A 21,036-nucleotide genomic window follows, 5' to 3' on the forward strand; every position below is an offset into this window, starting at 1 on the left:
TTTCCCCAAGTTTTAATCTTAGATAAATATAAATTCATTTTTAAAGTAATTCTTATTTAAAGGAATTACCAAAATCTCAAAAGCGGGATTCCTTGTTGCTCCTTTTTGTCTTGTTGTTAGTTTCCTCTTTTTCCTCCGATTTATGACGACCGACTAATTGAACAAATCAAATCAGTCCAAGCTTGGCCAAGAACTTAGGGGTGTCATCACTAAATCATCGAAGGGCCCACATATGTCGATTTTATCCACATGGGGTTAAAGGAATGGATAAACTTCGACCTAAATACATGCTTGTACTTACTCATCAAATTACACACAATGATATGTTTTATAACACCAAGTTACTGGTGTGTTTACATATGTCAATGTGTAACCGACTTGCAACTACCCCTATGCTACAAAAATCTTAATTTGGTGGAAAAAACATAAACCCTAAGTTCACATGCATCCTAAAGGATCTATGTTCTCATTATGATTTGCAAACAACTATTGAATATCAAGAACCCTGAAAGTATGTTGCTATTTTCGAAATTCGTAAAGGGTTATTAGAAAATTCATACCTTAGTTTATTATAGCAAATAAACTAGTATTCTTTCATTTTTGGTCTTCAGAAAGTCAACATCAGAAGTTTCCGTGCCACTAATGGCTCATATCCAAAACCTAGCAAATTGGAGGCTAAAGTGGAGAGAAAAGTAGGAAGGCAATTTTTGAAATTCTCTTTGGAATGAGGTGAATTTAGAAAACCAAAACCTAAGGGGGTTTATATAGGTGATAGGGAGGCTAAGGATAATCAATTTCCTTTTAGATAACCCTAATCCTTTTGATTTCCCCCTAGGACATCCAAGTTCCTTAAGATCCCAAGAAAAGCTCTAAAAAACATCTAGAACTACTCTAGAACCGTCCCCCTCATGGGAAGTTCTAGAATTTGTCAATGCTTAAATTTTAAACATTATCACCTTTAGTCATTCTATTTTTAATTAATTTAATTAATACCAATTAATTTATGATTAATTTTTAATTAAACATTACTATTTCTAATTAACATATTATTCTCATAATATATTAATAAAATGTATTTTTTTCTAATTAATTTATTAATCATATAATAAATTTATACATCAATCTCTCTCTCCAAAAAATATTTTAGTCAATTACCAGGTTTTAGGGCAACCGGATTTTTTTTTGCTAATAATTCAATATTATACTAAATTACTTATTAACTTAGACACCTAATCCAATAAAAAGATGATGTGACAATCCATTAAACTGTATGAAGTTCAGTGCATTGTGGATGCACTTAAAACTACTAACAAACTCTATCAATTATCTTTTACCAAATTATTTAATCAAAATAAGTTCTATGGGTTAAGCCTAACTTTTTACTAACTTAATCAAATACTCAATACTTTTCATAAGCTCAGAAGCGTAAAAATGTATCAATTTCAATTTACATCTACATTAAATCCTATCAAAGAAACAATTTGATGATTGTTACTTATTACTAATTACCAAAGTAGTTATGGATTTTAACAACTATTTAACTAGATTGACTTAATCCTAATTCAGGTGATCAATCTAAATTGAACGAAAATCAAACGTTAGGTTAAATAAAAATTGAAATCACTAAACAGAAACACAAATTAAAAATTAAATTTAATGATTAATCACATAAAAAGTAGAAGTCTCTGCAAAATTGAAAACCAAGAGTTTTAGCTAGACATGGCTAAAAACAAATCAAAACGATATAAATAAAGGCTAAACTACAAATCTGAATAAATTAAACTACTAGTCGAGTCATGATCTTTAGATCTTCATATAAAACGGCTGAAAAATCATTTGGAGAAGGTCTAGAGCGAGTATTGCTTGGTGAAGACCCTTTAGGTAAAAAAAGTTGTATCTATAGACTTTTCTAAAAACATACCACTTATGCGGTGCTTAAGTGGTATGGATGCGTCGTATAGCATTAAAAAATGTCTAATTCATATTAAATGAAGTACATTGCTATTTCAGGACCTCGGGAAAGTTACACAATCGTGTAGCCATGAAACACGATTGTGTAAACATCAATATCATCGTGTAACTTTAACGTGATCTTCAAGGAGTGTGACATTTTCGTCTGTCACTACATTGTCAAACGCCTAAAGAAACCAGACTATGGATTTACCATCTATAGATTAGAATATAGTACTTGCTTATTTGTTCTTGTTCAAGTTAAACCTTTTGTGTCAACATACCCATTTTGATGGGAGGTCTTTATTAAATACTAATAAATGCGTAGGTTGTATTGTTTAGAGAATTTAAAGCAAAGAGAGTTTGTAAAATGCAATTCAAAAGGGAACTTAGGGGGGGGGGGGGGGGAGGAGGAGGTTATTGTTTATCGTTTTAATATAAATTACTCACTAGGCTTTTGGTTGTGTAATGAATTACGCTTTTGATGTGTTAGGTGTAGAGTAGTGATGATAGAAGAAGAGCATGAGAGAAGAACCAAGAGGTTTACTTTTGATGTGTTAGGTGTACAGTAGTGATGATAGAAGAAGAGCATGAGAGAAGAACCAAGAGGTTTACTGGGAGTTAATTTTGAAACTAGCATTTGAACCTTGTTATATCCTCCGTACTATTAAATGATTCGATAAGTATTGGAATGAAACATGTTTTGAGAAAAAAGTTTAAAAACTTATTGTATTGAAATAATTAATGTTTTCTTAAAATTAACATCTCTTTTATTTTAGATCATACAAGGAGTGTTACAATTTCTCAGATATCTCATTGAAGAAATGTATTTCCAGCAAGGCAACATACTTTATGTCTCAACATGCCTATACTTGCAACAAAATATCTGTCTAATACTTCTTGATATCATCCAAACCCCATGTCTACAAAACATGGGTATTACAAGCAAGATGTAAACAAAATCGATAAGGAACATAAAAAAAGGTTTCCTGTTGATGAATATCATATTCTTGATTGAAATCATTTTTAACAATACCTTTTTTATATATTACAATGATACCAACAAACATGGGCTTCACTATATATAGACATTTAGAAACAAGGAAGGGACTTTCCTATATACAAAAGGGACAATTTACCAAGTCTAAGCTTTCATTACTAATGTTTGTTGTTTTTAATTAATATCATTATATACATATGGTTAGAAGCAGTGTAATAATGAAAATCATGAAGATAAGAGGGAACGTGTCTTGCTCAGTCTAAGTATTTTAGATTTGATTGTGGAGTACAACAATGATATGTAGATTAAGATAATGTATTACATGTAGGTAGTGAGGTTATGGTAGACAGTTGAACATGATCCAAAGAGTTGAGGAAGACAAATTTGAAAATGTAGACTCAAAAGTGTGGTGCTCGGGATGATAGGAGTCCAGTGGTACAATAAATATCATCAATTTTAAATGGAAGATGAGAATTATATTAGGAGGTTTGAAAGAGATAAGAACGTCGTGTCCATAAAAAAGTGACTCAACGAGAGATTTGTATAAGTGTTTTTAATGTCAAGATGAATATATTCCAGTTAATTACTCATTGAACTGTTATTTTTAGTTATCATCATACAACTAATGAGAAGACAAACGGACAGCAAATTGCATATCATTCAACCATCATGATGTGAGTTTGAATATCAACAAACGATAACAAAAAAAATTTCATAGGAAGTTAAAAACATTTATAATAACTTCATAACATTCAACTCAACAAGAAAGCTCAATTTAAGAAGACATCTAAGCTTTTGCGACATATATTTCGCAATTGAGTTTTTTTACTAGATCGAAAACACAAGATAAAGCTCAATACCCATAATTATCATCAACAATAGTATAACCTCCCCTCCGTGATCTTGCTTCCCTATCAGCCTACAAATTAAAACCAAAAAGTTGTTATACTTCATGCATAAGGACATGCATGTTGGAATAATCTAAGACATTTTAGAACGAAATTTATTTATTTTTTTCTTCTATTTTGGGCATGACCAACTAAATGCCACGTGGGGTCATGATTTTCATGTAATTTAGATGAGATTAGTGGTTAGTTGCTTTAAATACGTCCTTTCCATTTGAAGAACAATTGATTAGTAAATTTGCCCCAATCATTTCTCCCGTTCTCTTTTTACTCCGTTTCAAAGTCGTGAGAAGAAATAATTGGCCTTATAAAATGTATCATGTATGTTAAGGCAAGACAAGTGAATAATATATATTTAAACTCACCCTACTTATAATCCTTTCGAACTCTTCAGGTCCATTTTCTGCTATATATTTCTCTGCAGCAGTTAAAATATCATCCGGTTTACTGAAAATGCCTTTCTTTCGTGGTAAATACCATATTTTAACTTGTGGATTTCTGTAAAATGGTCTGATGAAATGCTTATAGACATAAGCAGCTCCATTAAAATAAGGCAATACTAACCAACATGTGGCAAATAGCCTCGCATATGGATATATTGGGAACCTGAATCATGAACAATCTTGTTAATTTACTCTAAATTTTTACCATTTATTGGACAATACCAAGTGTAAGATTCAATTATGGGAAACATTTTAGTGAAAAATAAAGTTTAATTATAATTACCATTCAAGAGGCTTTGAAAATGTAAGTTCAAAGAGTGTGATTAATGAGTAAAGAACCCAATAAGTTAGCCATTGTTGGTCATCTGATTGAGACCTTGTCTCTATAGCTTTGATTGAAGCATATCTGGTAAAGAATAAAACACAACCCTTTAAAATCTAAATACAAGCAAAAAAAAGAGTTAATTTCATGCACTCCAATATACCGATCAAGTTTCACACATCCAAAAAAATGCGTTCTTAAAATAAAAATAAAAATACTACAATTTAATGATTATAGAATGGATGACCTTTACATTTATTGATACAAAATATGTTAAAACCGTTTATACTTAAAATCTAGAAGTTTTGGTATTTTTGCAATAATCGTTTAGTGAATGATTCAACTATGTCAAGAAAAATGTTGTTAAAACAACGTTTTACTTGATCAATATAGAAAAAAATGCACATAAACTATATAATTATTGAATCAACTACAAATCATGCAAATGGATTTTAAAGCAAAAGGATCCGCTTACAAAGGGTAGACAAGAGCAATCACAGGCCTGCAACACAAACAATAAACGAAGTAAAAAGATCAGTAAAAAAATAAAATGTAAAATGTAAAGGAGCTAATATTTGAGTGTATAAACAAGTCATGATCAAGGTTTCTAGAATCCTAGGATATTAATTAAGTTGCCTTATATTCGTGAAACAACTTAAAGAACTCATTCATTTGATTTGTTGTTTTTAAAGCATATGTTATAAAATTAAAGAGAGTTAATAATAACATTAAAAAAATCAGTATATTACAGTGCATGAAATTAAAATAAATACAACTAAATCTAGAGTTTGTATTTTGTGCTTTCATATCGTTGCACAACATACCTAGGAATTTTTTTTATATGGCTATTACATGTTTAAAGTTTAATATTTAATATTGGAGATTAAAACAAATATATAATTAAGCAAAAAATAATAAAAGTTAAAAGTTAAATATAATAAATGAGTAAAAAATAAAAAATAAAAGATTTACTTATACAAACATAAAACTCAATAAAAACAGATTAAAATGGCTTTTAGTATTGATTAAAAAACAACTTACTCTAATTATAAAAAACATTGTAGTTGATTCTCAATATTTGACCTATCACATACCCCTATTAAAAATATTAAATCTTTAGTTTCAACATGATATGATATCTTTGAGATTTGATATAAAACTTTCAAGAACCGTTGTAAATTACTTAAATGAAGTTGTTTGGATTTTCAATTATTATATTTTTTTGAAGATGAATATAACAAAATTTTTCATTACTTTCATACGTAATATAAACGTAAAAAATAAATATAAAAACACAAAAAAAATTACCCAATAAGGACATCAATATTCTTGGCCACCACAGAGAGAAAATTTTGAGAACCCATATGCAATTTGTTTCAATAAATCACTAACATGTGGTTTATATATTGTGAAACAAAGGACCGTGAGGGTAAATGGCTTCCATGTTATTCAAAAGTGACAACTCTATATATATAATACTTTTTAAAACATGATTGTAAACAAAACATCATTATTACAAAATTGGAATTTTTAAAATTTCTAGTACTTTTCATATTAGCATTTAAAATAAATAAAAAATATTAATATTGTCCTTGTCACTCGGGCATAAGTTAAAAGACTATTCGGTAAGGTGATCGAGCATCGGTTATCCGTTTTTGAAACTGGAATTGACAACTTCAGAACCGGAACCAATATAACCCGTTAATATTTTGGTTCCTAAACTTGAAACCGAAAAAGATTGGTTCTGATTCTTGACATTTTGGAACTGCTATGTACTAGGTACCCGTCTTATATATATCAACTCCATAATCTATCTTTAAAATATTTATAAAATTAAATTTTAAATATTAAAATGTTAACTATAAGTATATTTCTAATTTTTAAACAGAGTATACAACCATACATTATGTTTCACATACATTTTATATGTCTATACAATATGAAACTTAAAAACATTTGTTGCAATATAAAACCTAAAAGCATTTGTTTTGAGCTAGTGACTTACTTCGATGGCCACAGTTTAAAAGGAAAAGAACTTCTATTTTTAAAATTAATTACATTTAGATCATGCCATCTCTATTATAAATAGAGGTACTCAGAGATTCAAATTTTCATTTTTCAGTTCATTTGTCTTTTACAAAATATATACAATCATTTAAGGTTCCTACATCTTAATGACAATATCACTAAAAAAAATAATAATAAAAAAAAAAAAAAAAAAAAAAAAAAAACCCTTAGAATCCGGATACTTGGACCGGAACCAGTTTCAAGATCTTAAGACTGATGCAATCGGTTCCGGTCCTGATTCCAACATTCCAAAACCGCTGGTTCTGATTTCGATTTCAGTTTCATACAATTTGGCCGGACGCCTATGTGAGCTCACCCTTACTATTAGGTAACCAAGTCTTCACATAAAAAATAGGTCTTCACATACAATTAGACATTTCGATCTTTAAAATGAATATAGCCTTGTTATATTATTATTATTATTATTATTATTATTATTATTATTATTATTATTATTATTTTGTGATTTACCCTTCAAAATCAAATGTTAAAGAGTGCTGAGAGGAAATGTCAAAAGGTAACTGAAAAAGCCGAAACTTTGCAAGTAAAAGTGCATTTTAGTTGGAAATATGGAAGCAAATTTGATATAAAAGAATCCTATGAGTCGCTAAAAAAGAGGCACCGAAAGAATTTAAGAAAAATTGACGTACACAAGATGTAATATATTTATAATAGATCAATTATTTTCAATATATCTATAATATTATTTTATATATTTCAACATTAACCGATTAAGAAAGTTATTTCATCGGCTACGCTAACTTGTTATAACAAGTTGTATAGATTTTTTTTTTTCGTTTTTTTTTTCTACGATTTTTTATCAAATTTTTTTTTAATTTTTCATGAAATTGTTATTAATTTTATTTCTTTTATAAATAGACCAGATTCCGTTTACCACTCATTTTTACATATCTTTTATACACATTTGTCACTATGTTTGTTTTTAAGATTTGTTTTATAACTTCAATTTTTTATTTTTAGTTTTCTTTTGTAAAACATCTCAAAAAGAATTATGATATACAAATTTTTGTAAAAATAATGGGAACAAACACCACACCACAACATGGGTGAACTAAGATCACATAATCATATGGAAAGTATGAGAAATATAACTATATATCATACCCTTTATATAATTATTTTTTTCTACGACAAATGGATAGGGTGAACTGATTAAGATGGGGTATAATTCTATATCCGATCTTAACCGGTTAACTTCCATCTACTTCCCATAGAAAAAAATCATATATAATTATATGTCTCGTACTCTCCATATGATTTTCATTTTATTTTTAATACCATTTTTATTAGGAAATGATCATTATATACCACAAAGTAATATAGTGAAGATTTTGTTTTAGGATAGAGACCAAATACTTTACAAAATATAAATAAGTGTCAAAATTGTTCAAATAATAACAAAATGTAATTATATATCTATTCTAAACTAAATTGTTTATCTAAGTTACACATGATTTTATTTTATATCATTAAAATAATCTAGTTTAATCAACATATATAACAATGCATTCTCTTCTACTAAATTTCAAATTTTAAATGAGATATGTTATATCACAACTTTAATTCCTTTTATAAATTTTTTATTTAACATAAATACATATTGGACATAGCATATATATGTAATCTCAAATTCATGTAAGTAGGCCAAGACTCGCTCTTGGACCTATATAGCTACCCCCTAATACTACATTATGTTTTTTTTAATCCTTCTCTCTTTTCTACCGGCGATGACATGCGTCGAGTAGTCCATGAGACATTGCTATAGGGTGGTCTCTTTATGGGCTCCATAGGGTGGTGTTTCTATAACTACAATTGCACGTATAACCTTGAACTACACATCAAAGTGTGATTTCCAAAGCCACTTCCAACTTTGATTCAAATCAAACGTTGGCCCTAAGATAAATGGACAACTATTCCTTCGTTCTACAAGATATTGTATGAACAGAGTCATGGATTAAATGATCAACCTCATGTTCATTTGTTTATTTCTCGGTCACCAATTTTATGATCAAATTCAAAATACAAAATTGAACACATCAATTTAGTCTGGACCAATCGCCTGGTTTTCATAGATCAACTCAAATAACCGAGGGGCCCAAATATATCGCTTTTCCTGTTAAGGAAAAAGGAACAAATAAACATTGACTACATAATTATAACCATTACTCATCAAATCGCACATGGCGCTAAGTTTTATAACATCAAGTTACTGATGTGTTTATGCACTACCAATGTATAACCGACTTGCAAATTATAACTTATGTAGCTTCGTTAAAAGAATACTAGATGTTATCTTCTTAGAATTACTTACGATTGAATCCATGAAGTAATCTCGAAGCCTGGGTTTATCCAATACTTAAAATCTCCATTTTCTAAGTACTCATGAATATTGCAAAAATCCGTATGCAATGTCTAATCCCTATGGACAATCTACAAACAATTCACGGTGGTCTTAATTCACAAATTACTTCCAAAAGTATGAATGGATATGGAATTTTGAATAATATTTAAATTACTCAGGGAAGTAAACATGCAAAGTGAAACACAATAATAAACTAATTAACTATGGTATCATACCCCTTGAATATAAATAAATCCCTATTATCTAATCACTAGAACAATTAAGAATTTATCCATTGTATATTATTTCGAGTAATCAATTAACCGCTTGAATTAAATAACATCAGTTATGCCATATTATAAACATCCATACTATGCCTCTCAAGGATCATTCATTTGTTAAGATATCGACCGGACATTACTACAATGATGCTCATTTCACAATTCCAAATTCTTATCATTATCTAAGATGTAGTTGAATTTCATATTTACATGCATTCACCTTTTGTGATGTCGAGGTTTTATAGTCATAGAGACTGAGCCTTTGATATCACAAAATGTTCCACTACAACTTGTTACTTGAAACAATTCCATGGTTATGAAGTCTCAAATTCAAGGTATACTCCTTGAACACTTCTCTTGCATTAAACTTTCCATCTTACATGTAGATTCTACAAACATCTCTATATCATCTTAATTTAGGTAATTTACATCTTTAACCCATTCTAGGCATATGTCATGAGGATCATGAGCCTCGTCTATTTTTTCCATTAATGGCTCACGATAAGAGCCATAGTTGGTACGTCGTGAGGGGTGATTTGGCTGTTGACTTTTGTTGATCATTTTCCGTTGATGGACTAGGATTTCCTTATTGGGAAACCCTACAAATCCCGGTTTAAGTCCATTATGGACTAGGATTTCCTTATTGGGCCTAATGGACCAATAAGTTTCCAATTTAACTATTTTGGGCTTGGAACCCTTAAATGGGATCTAATTGAACCCACTTTTATTAAACTTAACATTTTTGGGCCATAATAGGCCTAAAGTAAATTGGTTTACCCTAATGGGCTTTATTGGGCCATAATTGATCCAATTAACCCTAATGGACCATAAAACCCATTCTTTTATAATATTTGGGCCGTAAACTACCCTAAAGGCCCAATGGGCTGAAAACCATTAAATTGGGCCTCATATAATCGGAATCGAACATTTAAGGCCCAATTCACTTCTTTTCCTTCTCGCTTTCGGCCCAACATATATATATATATATATATATATATATATATATATATATATGTGTGTGTGTGTGTGTGTGTGTGTATGTGTGTGTGTGTGTATAATGATAATAATAATAAAAACAATGAATGGATGATGAAATAAGATGATGACAACACATTATTATCTAGCAAATAACTAGATAAATCACATGTATCAAGAAACTCATTATCCAACATGCAAAAATTCCATTCCTCCCCCTCTCTTCTTATTTTCAGCCAACACACTCACCGCCTCATTTCCTTCAAAATCTCTTAAGAAACTCTCTCTAGAACACCTCCTTCCTCCTCCAAAAATTTCGAAGATCTAGAGTGCTTTCAAGAGGATTATTCATCAAGATAATTATCCTTGGTAAGATATTACAAACCTAAGTTGATTTATTTTATTTTTAAACTCAAATTACTTCTCTTACCACCTTGTTTTCATGAATCAGACTCTAAAACTTCCTAGAATTCGAAGATCCTATCAAAGAAACAAGCTAGGCCGAAAACAACATCATCTTCTCATATTTCTTCTTCAAAACCGAAGCATCAAAGCAAAGGTGAGTTCATACCCCCTTGTTTTCGGTTTTTACTTGTTTTTGGGGGGAGAATACAAGTATTATGTGATGATTTATGTGTGTTTGCATGCTATATGTGATTTCTTTAGTTTTTGGTTGTAATAATGTGTAAATTTTGTTAAATTTTGATATCTATAGCAAAAAGGGTGAAAGAATCATAAACAAAAGCATAATAAACAACATACATCATAGACCTAAGAGTCCTTAAGTTTAAAAAGTGAAAAACAAAACCAAAAGAACCTTACAAGTATCATATTTGCAAAAATAACAAAGGTTGGGTATAAATTTTAAATTGTCGGTTTTATGAGGGTTATAAGTTGTTTATTTATATAAAAGCTGATTTTTATGAAAATAACACATTCCAAAGGGTCAAAAACATAAATTTTAGTTTAATGGGCTTAAAAGTGGGCCTAATGGGTTTTGGGCCCAAGGTTGCGAAAAAAATGAGGTTTTGAGGGGCTGAATTGGAAAAACTCAACAAACTATGGGTCTAAATGTAAATAAAAAATTTCAGTGGTTAAAAATGAGTTAATTACCAAGTTTGGACTAAAAATGCAAAGTTTTTGATTTTGGGATCAAAATTGCAAAACTCACGGAAATTGGGCTAAAAATGTAAACTTTTTACAAATAAAGGTTGGAAATGACAAATACAATAGTTTAAGGTTGAAATTACCATTTAAACAAAGTTTGGGTATAAAAGCTCAAGAAAAATGGTTTAACATACATGATTAGTGGGGCTCTATGTGTTCATTAGGTATTTTAAAACTCTATGTGTTCACTTGGTATTTTTGGACTCAATGTGTTCATTAGGTATTTTAGAACTCTATGTGTTCACTTAGTGTTTGAACTCAATGTGTTCATTAAGTATTTTTGAACTAGATGTGTTCACTTGGTGTTGTTGAACTGAGTGTGCTCACTAAGTGTTTTAGAACTAAGTATTCACCCAATGTTTTGAATTAATTGTTCACTATGAGTATTAGAACTAGGTGTTTGTTAAGTATGTTGAACTAAGTGTTTACCAGTCGTAATTTGTGGACCTTGGCAGTGGTGGACTTTGTGTTAATTCCTTAGGTCAATTCTTAGGAATAAATGGATAAAGGATAGTTGATTCTTAGGGTAAATCCTTAAGAAATAAAGGAGAGAATGGGAATGAGTATTTGGTTTGATTGTTTGATAATTGAATATAATAAATGTATTATTGTGGGTTGAAAACCCTATATGCTCACTAGGCTCCCAAGCCTGACCCACTCAGTTTAATTGTATCACAGGTATCGATACGAAGCTGCTTTGCACTGAGAGATTAAAGGAGATGTATAGAGTAAATGAGTGTATGTTCTGTTTATGCTTATGTGTCTGTATCGGAACATGACATCCCGAGGTTTTATTATTTAATGAAAATACATCCTTTTTGAGAAATGTTTTGATAAGTTTGTATCATATCTTGTTTTGGGAACAAATTCCGCAACCGTTTTCTTTAAACGAATACTCTGATTTATAAAACAAAGCATAAACAAATCGGTCTTTTCTGGTCGTGAAATTGGGGATGTCATAGATACATTAGACCATTCGAACTTCTTTCCCGGATTGGTCCAGTGGCTTACAAGCTGCAGCTACCTATTGAGCTCAGCAACGTACACCCTGTGTTCCATATCTCAACTCTGAAAAAGTGCCTATCAGATGAAACTCTAGTCATCCCTATAGAAGAGACCGAGATCAATGAGAATCTCTTGTTCGTCAAACAACCGGTCAAAGTTATGGACAGGGAAGTGAAGCGTACTAAACAAAGTCGCATTCCAATCGTGATGGTTCGATGGAACGCCAAGCGTGGATGGAATTCACATGGGAACACAAAGACCATATCGAGCAAAAATACCCTCACTTATTTCCTCATTCATGAACCTACCTTTCGAGGGAATTTCGGGACGAAATTCCCTCTAACAGGGGAATGATGTCACAACTGGCAATTCAACTAGGAAATTCTATGCGTTGTAAACATTAACAATGACAACAATGGTAACCCCAACTTGATGATGCATATGATGTTATTTAAATAACAACAAACTTCCATCAAAATCCAATTGTGACGCCTAAAACTTCATGCACAACATTATAAATAGTCAAATACAGATTTGGAAACCCAACAAATCCTGGTTTAAGTCCGTTATGGACTAAGATTTCCTTATTCGGCCTAATGGACCAATAAGTTTCAAATTTAACTATTTTGGGCTTGGAACCCTTAAATGGGCTCTAATTCGACCCACTTTCATGAAACTTAATATTTTTGGGCCATAATGGGTCTAAAGTAAATTGTTTTACCCTAATGGGCTTTATTGGGCCATAATTGATCCAATTAACCCTAATGGACCATAAAACCCATTCTTTTATAACATTTGGGTCGTAAACTACCCTAAAGGCCCAATGGACTGAAAACCATTAAATTTGGGCCTCATATAATCGGAATAATCGAACATTTAAGGCCCAATTCACTTCTTTTCCTTCTCCCTTTCGGCCAAACACACACACACACACACACACACATATATATATATATATATATATATATATATGATAATAATAATAAAAACAATGAATGGATGATGAAATAAGATGATGACAACACATTATTATCTAGCAAATAACTAGATAAATCACATGTATCAAGAAACTCATTATCCAACATGCAAAAATTCCATTCCTCCCCTTATCTTCTTATTTTTGGCCAACACACCATCTCGCTACCTCATTTCCTTCAAAATCTCTTACGAAACTCTCTCCAGAACACCTCCTTCCTCCTCCAAAAATTTCGAAGATCTAGAGTGCTTTCAAGAGGATTATTCACCAAGATCATTATCATTGGTAAGATATTACAAACCTAAGTTGATTTATTTCATTTCTAAACTCAGATCACTTCTCTTATCACCTTGTTTTCATGAATCATAATCTAAAACTTCCTAGAATTCGAAGATCCTATCAAAGAAACAAGCTAGGCTGAAAACAACATCATCTTCTCATATTTCTTCTTCAAAACCAAAACATCAAAGCAAAGGTGAGTTCATACCCCTTTATTTTCGATTTGTACTTGTTTTTTTTTTTTTTTTTTGGGGGGGGGGGGGAGAATACAAGTATTATGTGATTACCTATGTGTGTTTGCATGCTATATGTAATTTCTTTAGTTTTTGGTTGTGATAATGTGTAAAATTTGTTAAATCACTTCTCATACTGTTTTCGTACCCAAATTAGCAGATATCACAAGCCCTAACGAAAAATGAACCTTAAAATTTTCCTTTAGCCAAAGAGTATCCAACCACTATACCTGAAATTGAAAACTATGAACAATGTCTGACTCCTAGAAAAATAGAACCAGTCAAAACTATTCCCACAAAGACTCAACTTCGAAATATGAACCGAACAAACCTATTTGTCCTAAACAAATTTATAGATACCCGAAAGCATATACACCCGGACCACCTCCCGGTACCAAAAAATCTTGATTGAAAACAATATTAGCTCCATACTAAAAAATTAAATAGGTACGGACGATCATGTTCTATCCACCAACACGACTCCATCAATCATCCACTTCTGATCAAGGATAACTCAACCAACCAATACACGATGATCATGAAGTCCGCGGTACCCTAGTGATGGTTACAAACCGAACCAAGTTCTCACATCACATTCAGCCCCAACCCAACCTACGATTTACCCAAGCATTACAGATGTTGAGGCCCACTCACAACCCTTCACCCAAACATGTGATGATCTAAATCATCCTAGAGAATGTCGCGTGCCAAATCATAGACTTTCATCACTGTCACAACCGCCTACCTACTTAATGAATGTTACATATGCTCTACATTCCTACGACACTTCCATAAATCAAAGTTTAGATCTCATAAATATCATTGCCTCCTTCCAAAAGGTATGAACATCGCCTCCTTAAGGCACAAAGCCTTTACATAATTGACTTCCAGCCCTCGACCCTGAATCACAGAATGATCCCGAACGGGGTATTACAGGATGTATCGGGTCCGTAACAACCCTAGGGTCCATGTCAACCCTATGCAATAGCAATTAGCTGTGTTGGATTAGAATCAACTCCCAGGTCCGTATCAACCCTGATTCCATAATGACCCCGACCCCAATTTGGCTCCATGTATATATCATCCAATCACATAAGTAATAGTCACATAATGGCATACATCCTACACATATAAATCAATGGGCCGAACTTGGTGCCTTCTACCCACTAGTGTGGTAAGAAGACTCACATCTAAACATAACCTAAAGACAATCCTAATTATAATCAGGTTTTTAACCCATAATCATGTTGGATTAGTGTCTAAGTCCATAACTATTTTGGTATGTACTTGACCCGATGGTGCATGGTCCTTTTGGGTTGCCTTCACCAAAGCAACTTGATTGGAGAAATGAATAAAGAGAGAGAGGATAATATGATTTATTAATATGTTATAAGAATAATATATTAAAGGAGAAATCATATTTGTTTAATTAATATTGGTCAATAATTAATTAAGAATTAGTTTTGTGATCAAATGTAATTAATTAAACTAGAGGGGCTGATTTGTAATTATGTGATAGTTACAAAATAAGGTAAGAGTTATCTTATATATATGGTGAACGAATTTGAGGTGTAAATCCCTTAGAATTAGAGTATGATAAGGATTCAAGGATTATCTTATTGGTTGCTTAATGGATAATCAACTAGATAAGGATAATGACTGAAACCCTATCTCTACACCTATATAAACACCCCTAGGGCCATGAATTCGTGAATCCCTTCCCAAGAGGTCCTAGATACGAATTCTAACCTCTCACTTCTCTCTTTATACCTTCTCCATTTGCTTATGGTGTTTGTAAGCCATTAGAGGAGTGACACTTGTGACTTTATGCATTCCAAAGTCAATACAAGGAGGAATTGGGATTGTTATTGCTACATAACAATCAAGGTATGTTCTTAAACCTAATTACATGTTAATATGATTACTTGCATGCTAGAATTAGGGTTTATAGTCTTGGATTCAAAGCATGTACAATAGAGAAACCTAGATCCAAGCATTAGGGTTTGTATGAGCACATAGGATGTCTTATGACCAAAACCCATCAGTGGTATCAGAGCCTTGATTGGTTTCTATTGTATTGATGCATATTTGATCGTAATAAGCACTGAAAATCGATTTTTTTGAGTTTTGAAGGTTTGACTCGCCGAGTCAGCTGATCTCGACGAGTCCAAGCCCGACTCGACGAGTCAAAGTGTCTGACAGCTCGTTTTCGCGATTTTCTTCCTGGTTTGGTTTTGGATAATTACCATAAACTCGTTTTTGTCATAAAATCCGAATTTTTTCATTATTATGTGATTATCCTTACCTAAATAGAAGATAATTGTCAAAATTTAGATAATCACTTGTTTTATTAGATAAAGTTTGATTATTTGTAATTTAGATTTGAATTATCTTGTGAAATAGTTTCAATTTATCCTTTTAGGTTTTATAGTTTAAATTTGAACCCCAAAAGTTTTGTTGTTTTGAAATTTAAATAGTTAAAACCCTAATGTTTTGAAAAAGGTTTCAAAACTTGCCCTCAAGTTTTGGAATTTAAATTTTGATTGAATAGTTTAATTTTGATGCATATTTAAATTCTAAACCCTTATGGTTTGAAATGTTTCAAAACTTGCCCTCGAGTTTTGGAATTTAAAGGTTGATTAAAAGGTTAATTAGAAATGTTAAATTCTAAAACTCTTGTATCGTTTTGAAAAAGTTCAAATCACACCCTTATGGTTTTATTAATTAATTAAGGTGTATAATTAAAAGAGATTTAATAAATCCATAAAAGTTTAGGTTAACCTTTTAATTGAATTAAAAGTGTAATTGTTAAAGTTAACCATATAGTATTTTAAAAGTATAAAATACACCCTATACTATATATAACATTAAAAGTCTAACATTATATATATGTATGAGTAAAAGTCATTCTTACCGTTAGTAGGCCTCATTCACGAAGCTGGTCTATAAGGGGTGTTTAAGGAAATTACCTATAAAATGGCGATTGAATGGGTATCCACTCTTACCCACCGCACTCTTGACTAGTGGAGGGTCGTTAGCCGAACGGGTAGGGTAGGACGAAAACTTCCATTATAAGTATAATGAAATACAAAGTAACTAAATGTTTTTCAAATTCCCAATCTTAGTTACTTAGGCAAAAGTGAATTGATGCAATTCCATGAAATTACACTTTGTGCCCTTGCGAAGACGTTAGTGGAGCGTGTGTGGTTTACCGGCACACTAAATGGTTCTAAGCAAAGGTAGCAAAGGGTGACTCAATGTTTGTCATAGTTCGGTGGAGCGTGTGTGGTTTACCGGCACATCGAATAGGTGATTGTAACATGTGAGGGCACCATGTAGTTTGCATGGTTATTCACACCCGCTTTGTGATCCTCGGCATCCCAGTCACAAACAAGAGGGGCATATCGAGATTTAAACATGCCATTGAAATGTTCAATGAATCTCAAAGGATCTAGGAGTTTTCATAGGTTTAAAACTTAAATTTCTTTTTCGTTTTTCATGGTGGAAATTAGTGAATCGTCATTCACTTACCTTCAAATGTTCTGCAATTTGGGTTACGGCATCCCTCTCCCGAGTTGTAGGATATTGTGTTGGGTCCTAGCCTTGGAATTTCATTTGGGTGATTTACCAAGGACTCAATCAATCAACTAACTTGAATTCGTTTTTCTCCCGATGTCAAAGTTCGACAACTATGGTCTTCTCAAAACCCGTGGAACAAGTATTCCACATGAAGATGATATTCCACGATTCGATCGAGGAACAAGAAATCATGCTTCACTTCCTCCTCCTCCTCCAATTATTCTCCCTAACCCACAAGATTGTAAAATTGAAAGGTTCAATATCACTCAAGCCCTTTTGGCAAGTGAACATAAAGAGGGCAAGTCGGTGTGTGCACACGTCTTAGGGATGAAGTCACACATTGATAGATTAAGAATGATGGGATCCGTTGTCGGTGAAGCGATGGCTGTTGATTGGGTTCTTCATTCACTTCCTAACTCGTATAGTGAGTTCGTAAGAGAGTACTATATGATGAACCACGACGTGACACTTATAGATCTCACCTACATGCTTATTGCTGCTGAATCAACAATGGTTTGGCGCAATAGAAAAGAAAAGTTGATTGGTGAATCTGCCTTCAAGACCTCTATGGATATAGACAATGGCAATGAAAGACATGCAATGATCGAAAAGTTTGATCATAAGAGAAAGGCGATGTCTGAAGTAGTTCCATGTGTTGTTCCAAAGGAGTTAATTTGCTTTTATTGCCAAGAGAAGGGGCATTGGAGACGAAGTTGCCCTATTTACCTAAGAGATCTAAGAGATGGGAGAGTCAAAAGTATGACTACGCTTTAGGTAAGAATCCACTATCTAACTCCATTAAGTTCCTATTCATTGATTCTTAATACATGATGTGATAAGATTACATTTGAATGTTTTGTAGGATCGGTGAAAAGAAAGGAAGCTTGATAAGAGAGCAAGATGAATCTAATCACAAGAGATGGATCTCGATCTCATGGACTTGAAGATTGGATTTTGAGCTTAGATAGTTATGATAGAGTTGTTAGAAATTTTCTTTTTTACATAGTTTTCAATAGATTTTGCATTGTAAGGACAAATGCTTTTCCGCTGCTTTTATAAATAAAATAAATTTTGTTTGACTTATTTATTTATTTGTTTACTTCCTTGCAATGAAATCGTTATGTGAAAATTGATGTTTGCATATTTCTACAACGAATGGATATGATTCTTAGTTATGTTATTTATGGAAATGTCGAGAATTTACCAAATAGGGAGAGTTTCTCATCGCCCAAGTTTCAATTGGACAGAAACTTGGAATCATGCAACGTGGATGCACGATGAATGAGAAATTTCGTATTTGGAAATTGGACTAATTCATTGACAAAGTGTCAAGTGAAGGACTAGGAGATCGAGTACACAAAGTTGTGTGTTGATCAAGTTCACCATAAGAATAACAAAGATATTCGTCATGATTTACTAAAACGCTTAGTAAATATGATTATACTTACTAGATTAAGTGTAATTCTAAATTGATTAAAGGGTTTAGATCAATAGTAGAACGAATAAGAAGAATCATGTAGGCAGAAAGATAAAAGTTTCTCCATTCTAAGAAGAAGGGAGAGTAGCTTTTATGCTTTATGATAGGTCTTAATGAGTAAGAACCATATCTCAAATGATCCTCTAAGTGAGTCTTAGTACAATTGTATGTTTAAGAAGAGGAGTCAAGGATTGAAGAAATGGTTAAATCAAGAAGTCTATCATACTTCGTTCCATAACAAGTCTTAAAGTTAAGATTGTGACAATGAGTGAAAAGTATTAAAGGTTTACAACATTCATCAAATGTGGGAAGTTGTGATGTCTTGAATAAGACAAAGGCCAACTAGTACCAATTTATGAAGTGTTTTAATAAAAGCTACACTAACTCTTGAATATTTGGTTGTCAACAAATGTTTATTGACAAGAGAATCTTATATGTCAAGGAGTCAGTGGGAGTCTTAATGGTCTTGAAAGGTTTCAAGAACAAATCAAATAAACCTTATTGATCATCACTAGCACACGAGTTGAGGTTTACAACCTATCGTGAAGACATTATTTTGTTTCTGTGCCAATCCAATCGAGTTAATTATGCATGTGAGTCCTATGAGTTCTCATTTGAATGCATAAAAGGCAAGGACCTTGATCAATGGAAAGTACATTGATAGGAAAGGGTGAGATGCTTAACTATTTAGAAGACGTGGTGGGCAGCTGTGCTACCATAAGGCAAGAAATCAAGATTAAGAAAGTTCGATCCATATGAGTTTGAATTTGTCGTAAACTTTGGTTTTAACAAATTCGCATGGATAGGAGCACATACACCGTTTAAATCTAAGTGTCATAAGATTTCCTCCTTCATGAAAATGATTGTGAGAAAATGCTTTCACTAAGAAAGATTTTAAAAGATAGTGACTGTAAAATTGCATTCTCAAATTCGATCATGGTTACGACATCCCTTTCCATAATTTGAATTGTGAGGTTTGGCAATTAGTATTAATTGTTAAGACACACATATGAACTATCTAAGACAAAAGTGTATAAGTTCAGGAAGCCTTGATAAAAGATTATCAAAGCACTAAGTATTAGAAACATGAACTTAAGAAATTCAATAAGTATGGTTTTTCTGAAAGTTAAGATGTTTATGAATACATGTCGAAGCTAGTGGGAGCATAAGTGTTATGTTTTATAATAATCATCATGATAGTGGGAGCATAAATGTTATGATTGTATGATTATTAAGGCACGTATTGCATAGTTGGCAATATTAATTATAGAAAACAAGAGTCATACTTTGCAAAGTTGTAAGAGTTGAAAGGTTGTTTTGCTATAATTAAGGGAGAGAATATTATGCTTCATTTCAAATCTAAAGGATTAGGTTGCGAAATGTTGATAAATTTAGTCAAAGGTACATAGTGTGTTCTTAAAATTTCGATTGTGATTACGGCATTCCTCTTCGCAATTTGAGTTTTGAGAACATAGCAAATAAAACATTATGCGTCGTGTCCCATACACTTCGGGTATAGGATCGATTGCGAATGCTTTAATGTTTGACCATTCTAAAATTTTCCAAATGTATAGTGCATTTAGAGGGAAAAGGGACTAGAATTGGTTTTGACTAAAATAATTAAACAACTATCAAAGGACAATCCAAAGTTCGATGAGGATTGGTCACTAGTGAGTAGTTGGAAGTATAGTATTGGAAATTATGGAAATGTTTCCATATTGGATGGACAATATCGACATCATTACGAATAGATAAGATTCTATTAAGAAATTAGTTGTCATATGGAAAATATGGAAGTATGTCCATATTGGGAAGTAAATATTGAAAATCTATGACTAGATTAGAAACCCTTATGCAAATGGATGTTCAAAGGAATGTACTTTGAGTGAGAGACATCAAATCTAAGGAATTGTCTTGTAACAATCTCCGATAGAGGACTTTGTAATATCATTGGCAATAGTCTTTGAGACTTTGGTGCAGTGACATTACAAAAGGATCGTTGCATAAAGTGTTAG

The 21,036-nt window shown here is 32.0% G+C and overlaps 1 protein-coding gene across 1 annotated transcript; it reads right to left on the reverse strand.

The window, feature by feature from the left end:
- Window positions 1-3,643: 3,643 nt before the first annotated feature.
- Window positions 3,644-6,058, reverse strand: LOC145033635 (HVA22-like protein a). Its single transcript, XM_078982213.1, has 5 exons — window positions 5,929-6,058; window positions 5,096-5,122; window positions 4,582-4,704; window positions 4,221-4,461; window positions 3,644-3,869 (listed from the first exon to the last, which is right to left on the reverse strand). Exons 1-5 carry the CDS (start codon window positions 5,982-5,984, stop codon window positions 3,804-3,806), a joined length of 513 nt encoding a protein of 170 aa, XP_078838339.1. The 5' UTR covers window positions 5,985-6,058; the 3' UTR covers window positions 3,644-3,803.
- Window positions 6,059-21,036: the final 14,978 nt, after the last annotated feature.

This window comes from Lactuca saligna, chromosome 3 (genome assembly GCF_052625555.1).
Source record: "Lactuca saligna cultivar CGN05327 chromosome 3, ASM5262555v1, whole genome shotgun sequence".
In the NCBI taxonomy this organism is placed as follows: domain Eukaryota; kingdom Viridiplantae; phylum Streptophyta; class Magnoliopsida; order Asterales; family Asteraceae; genus Lactuca; species Lactuca saligna.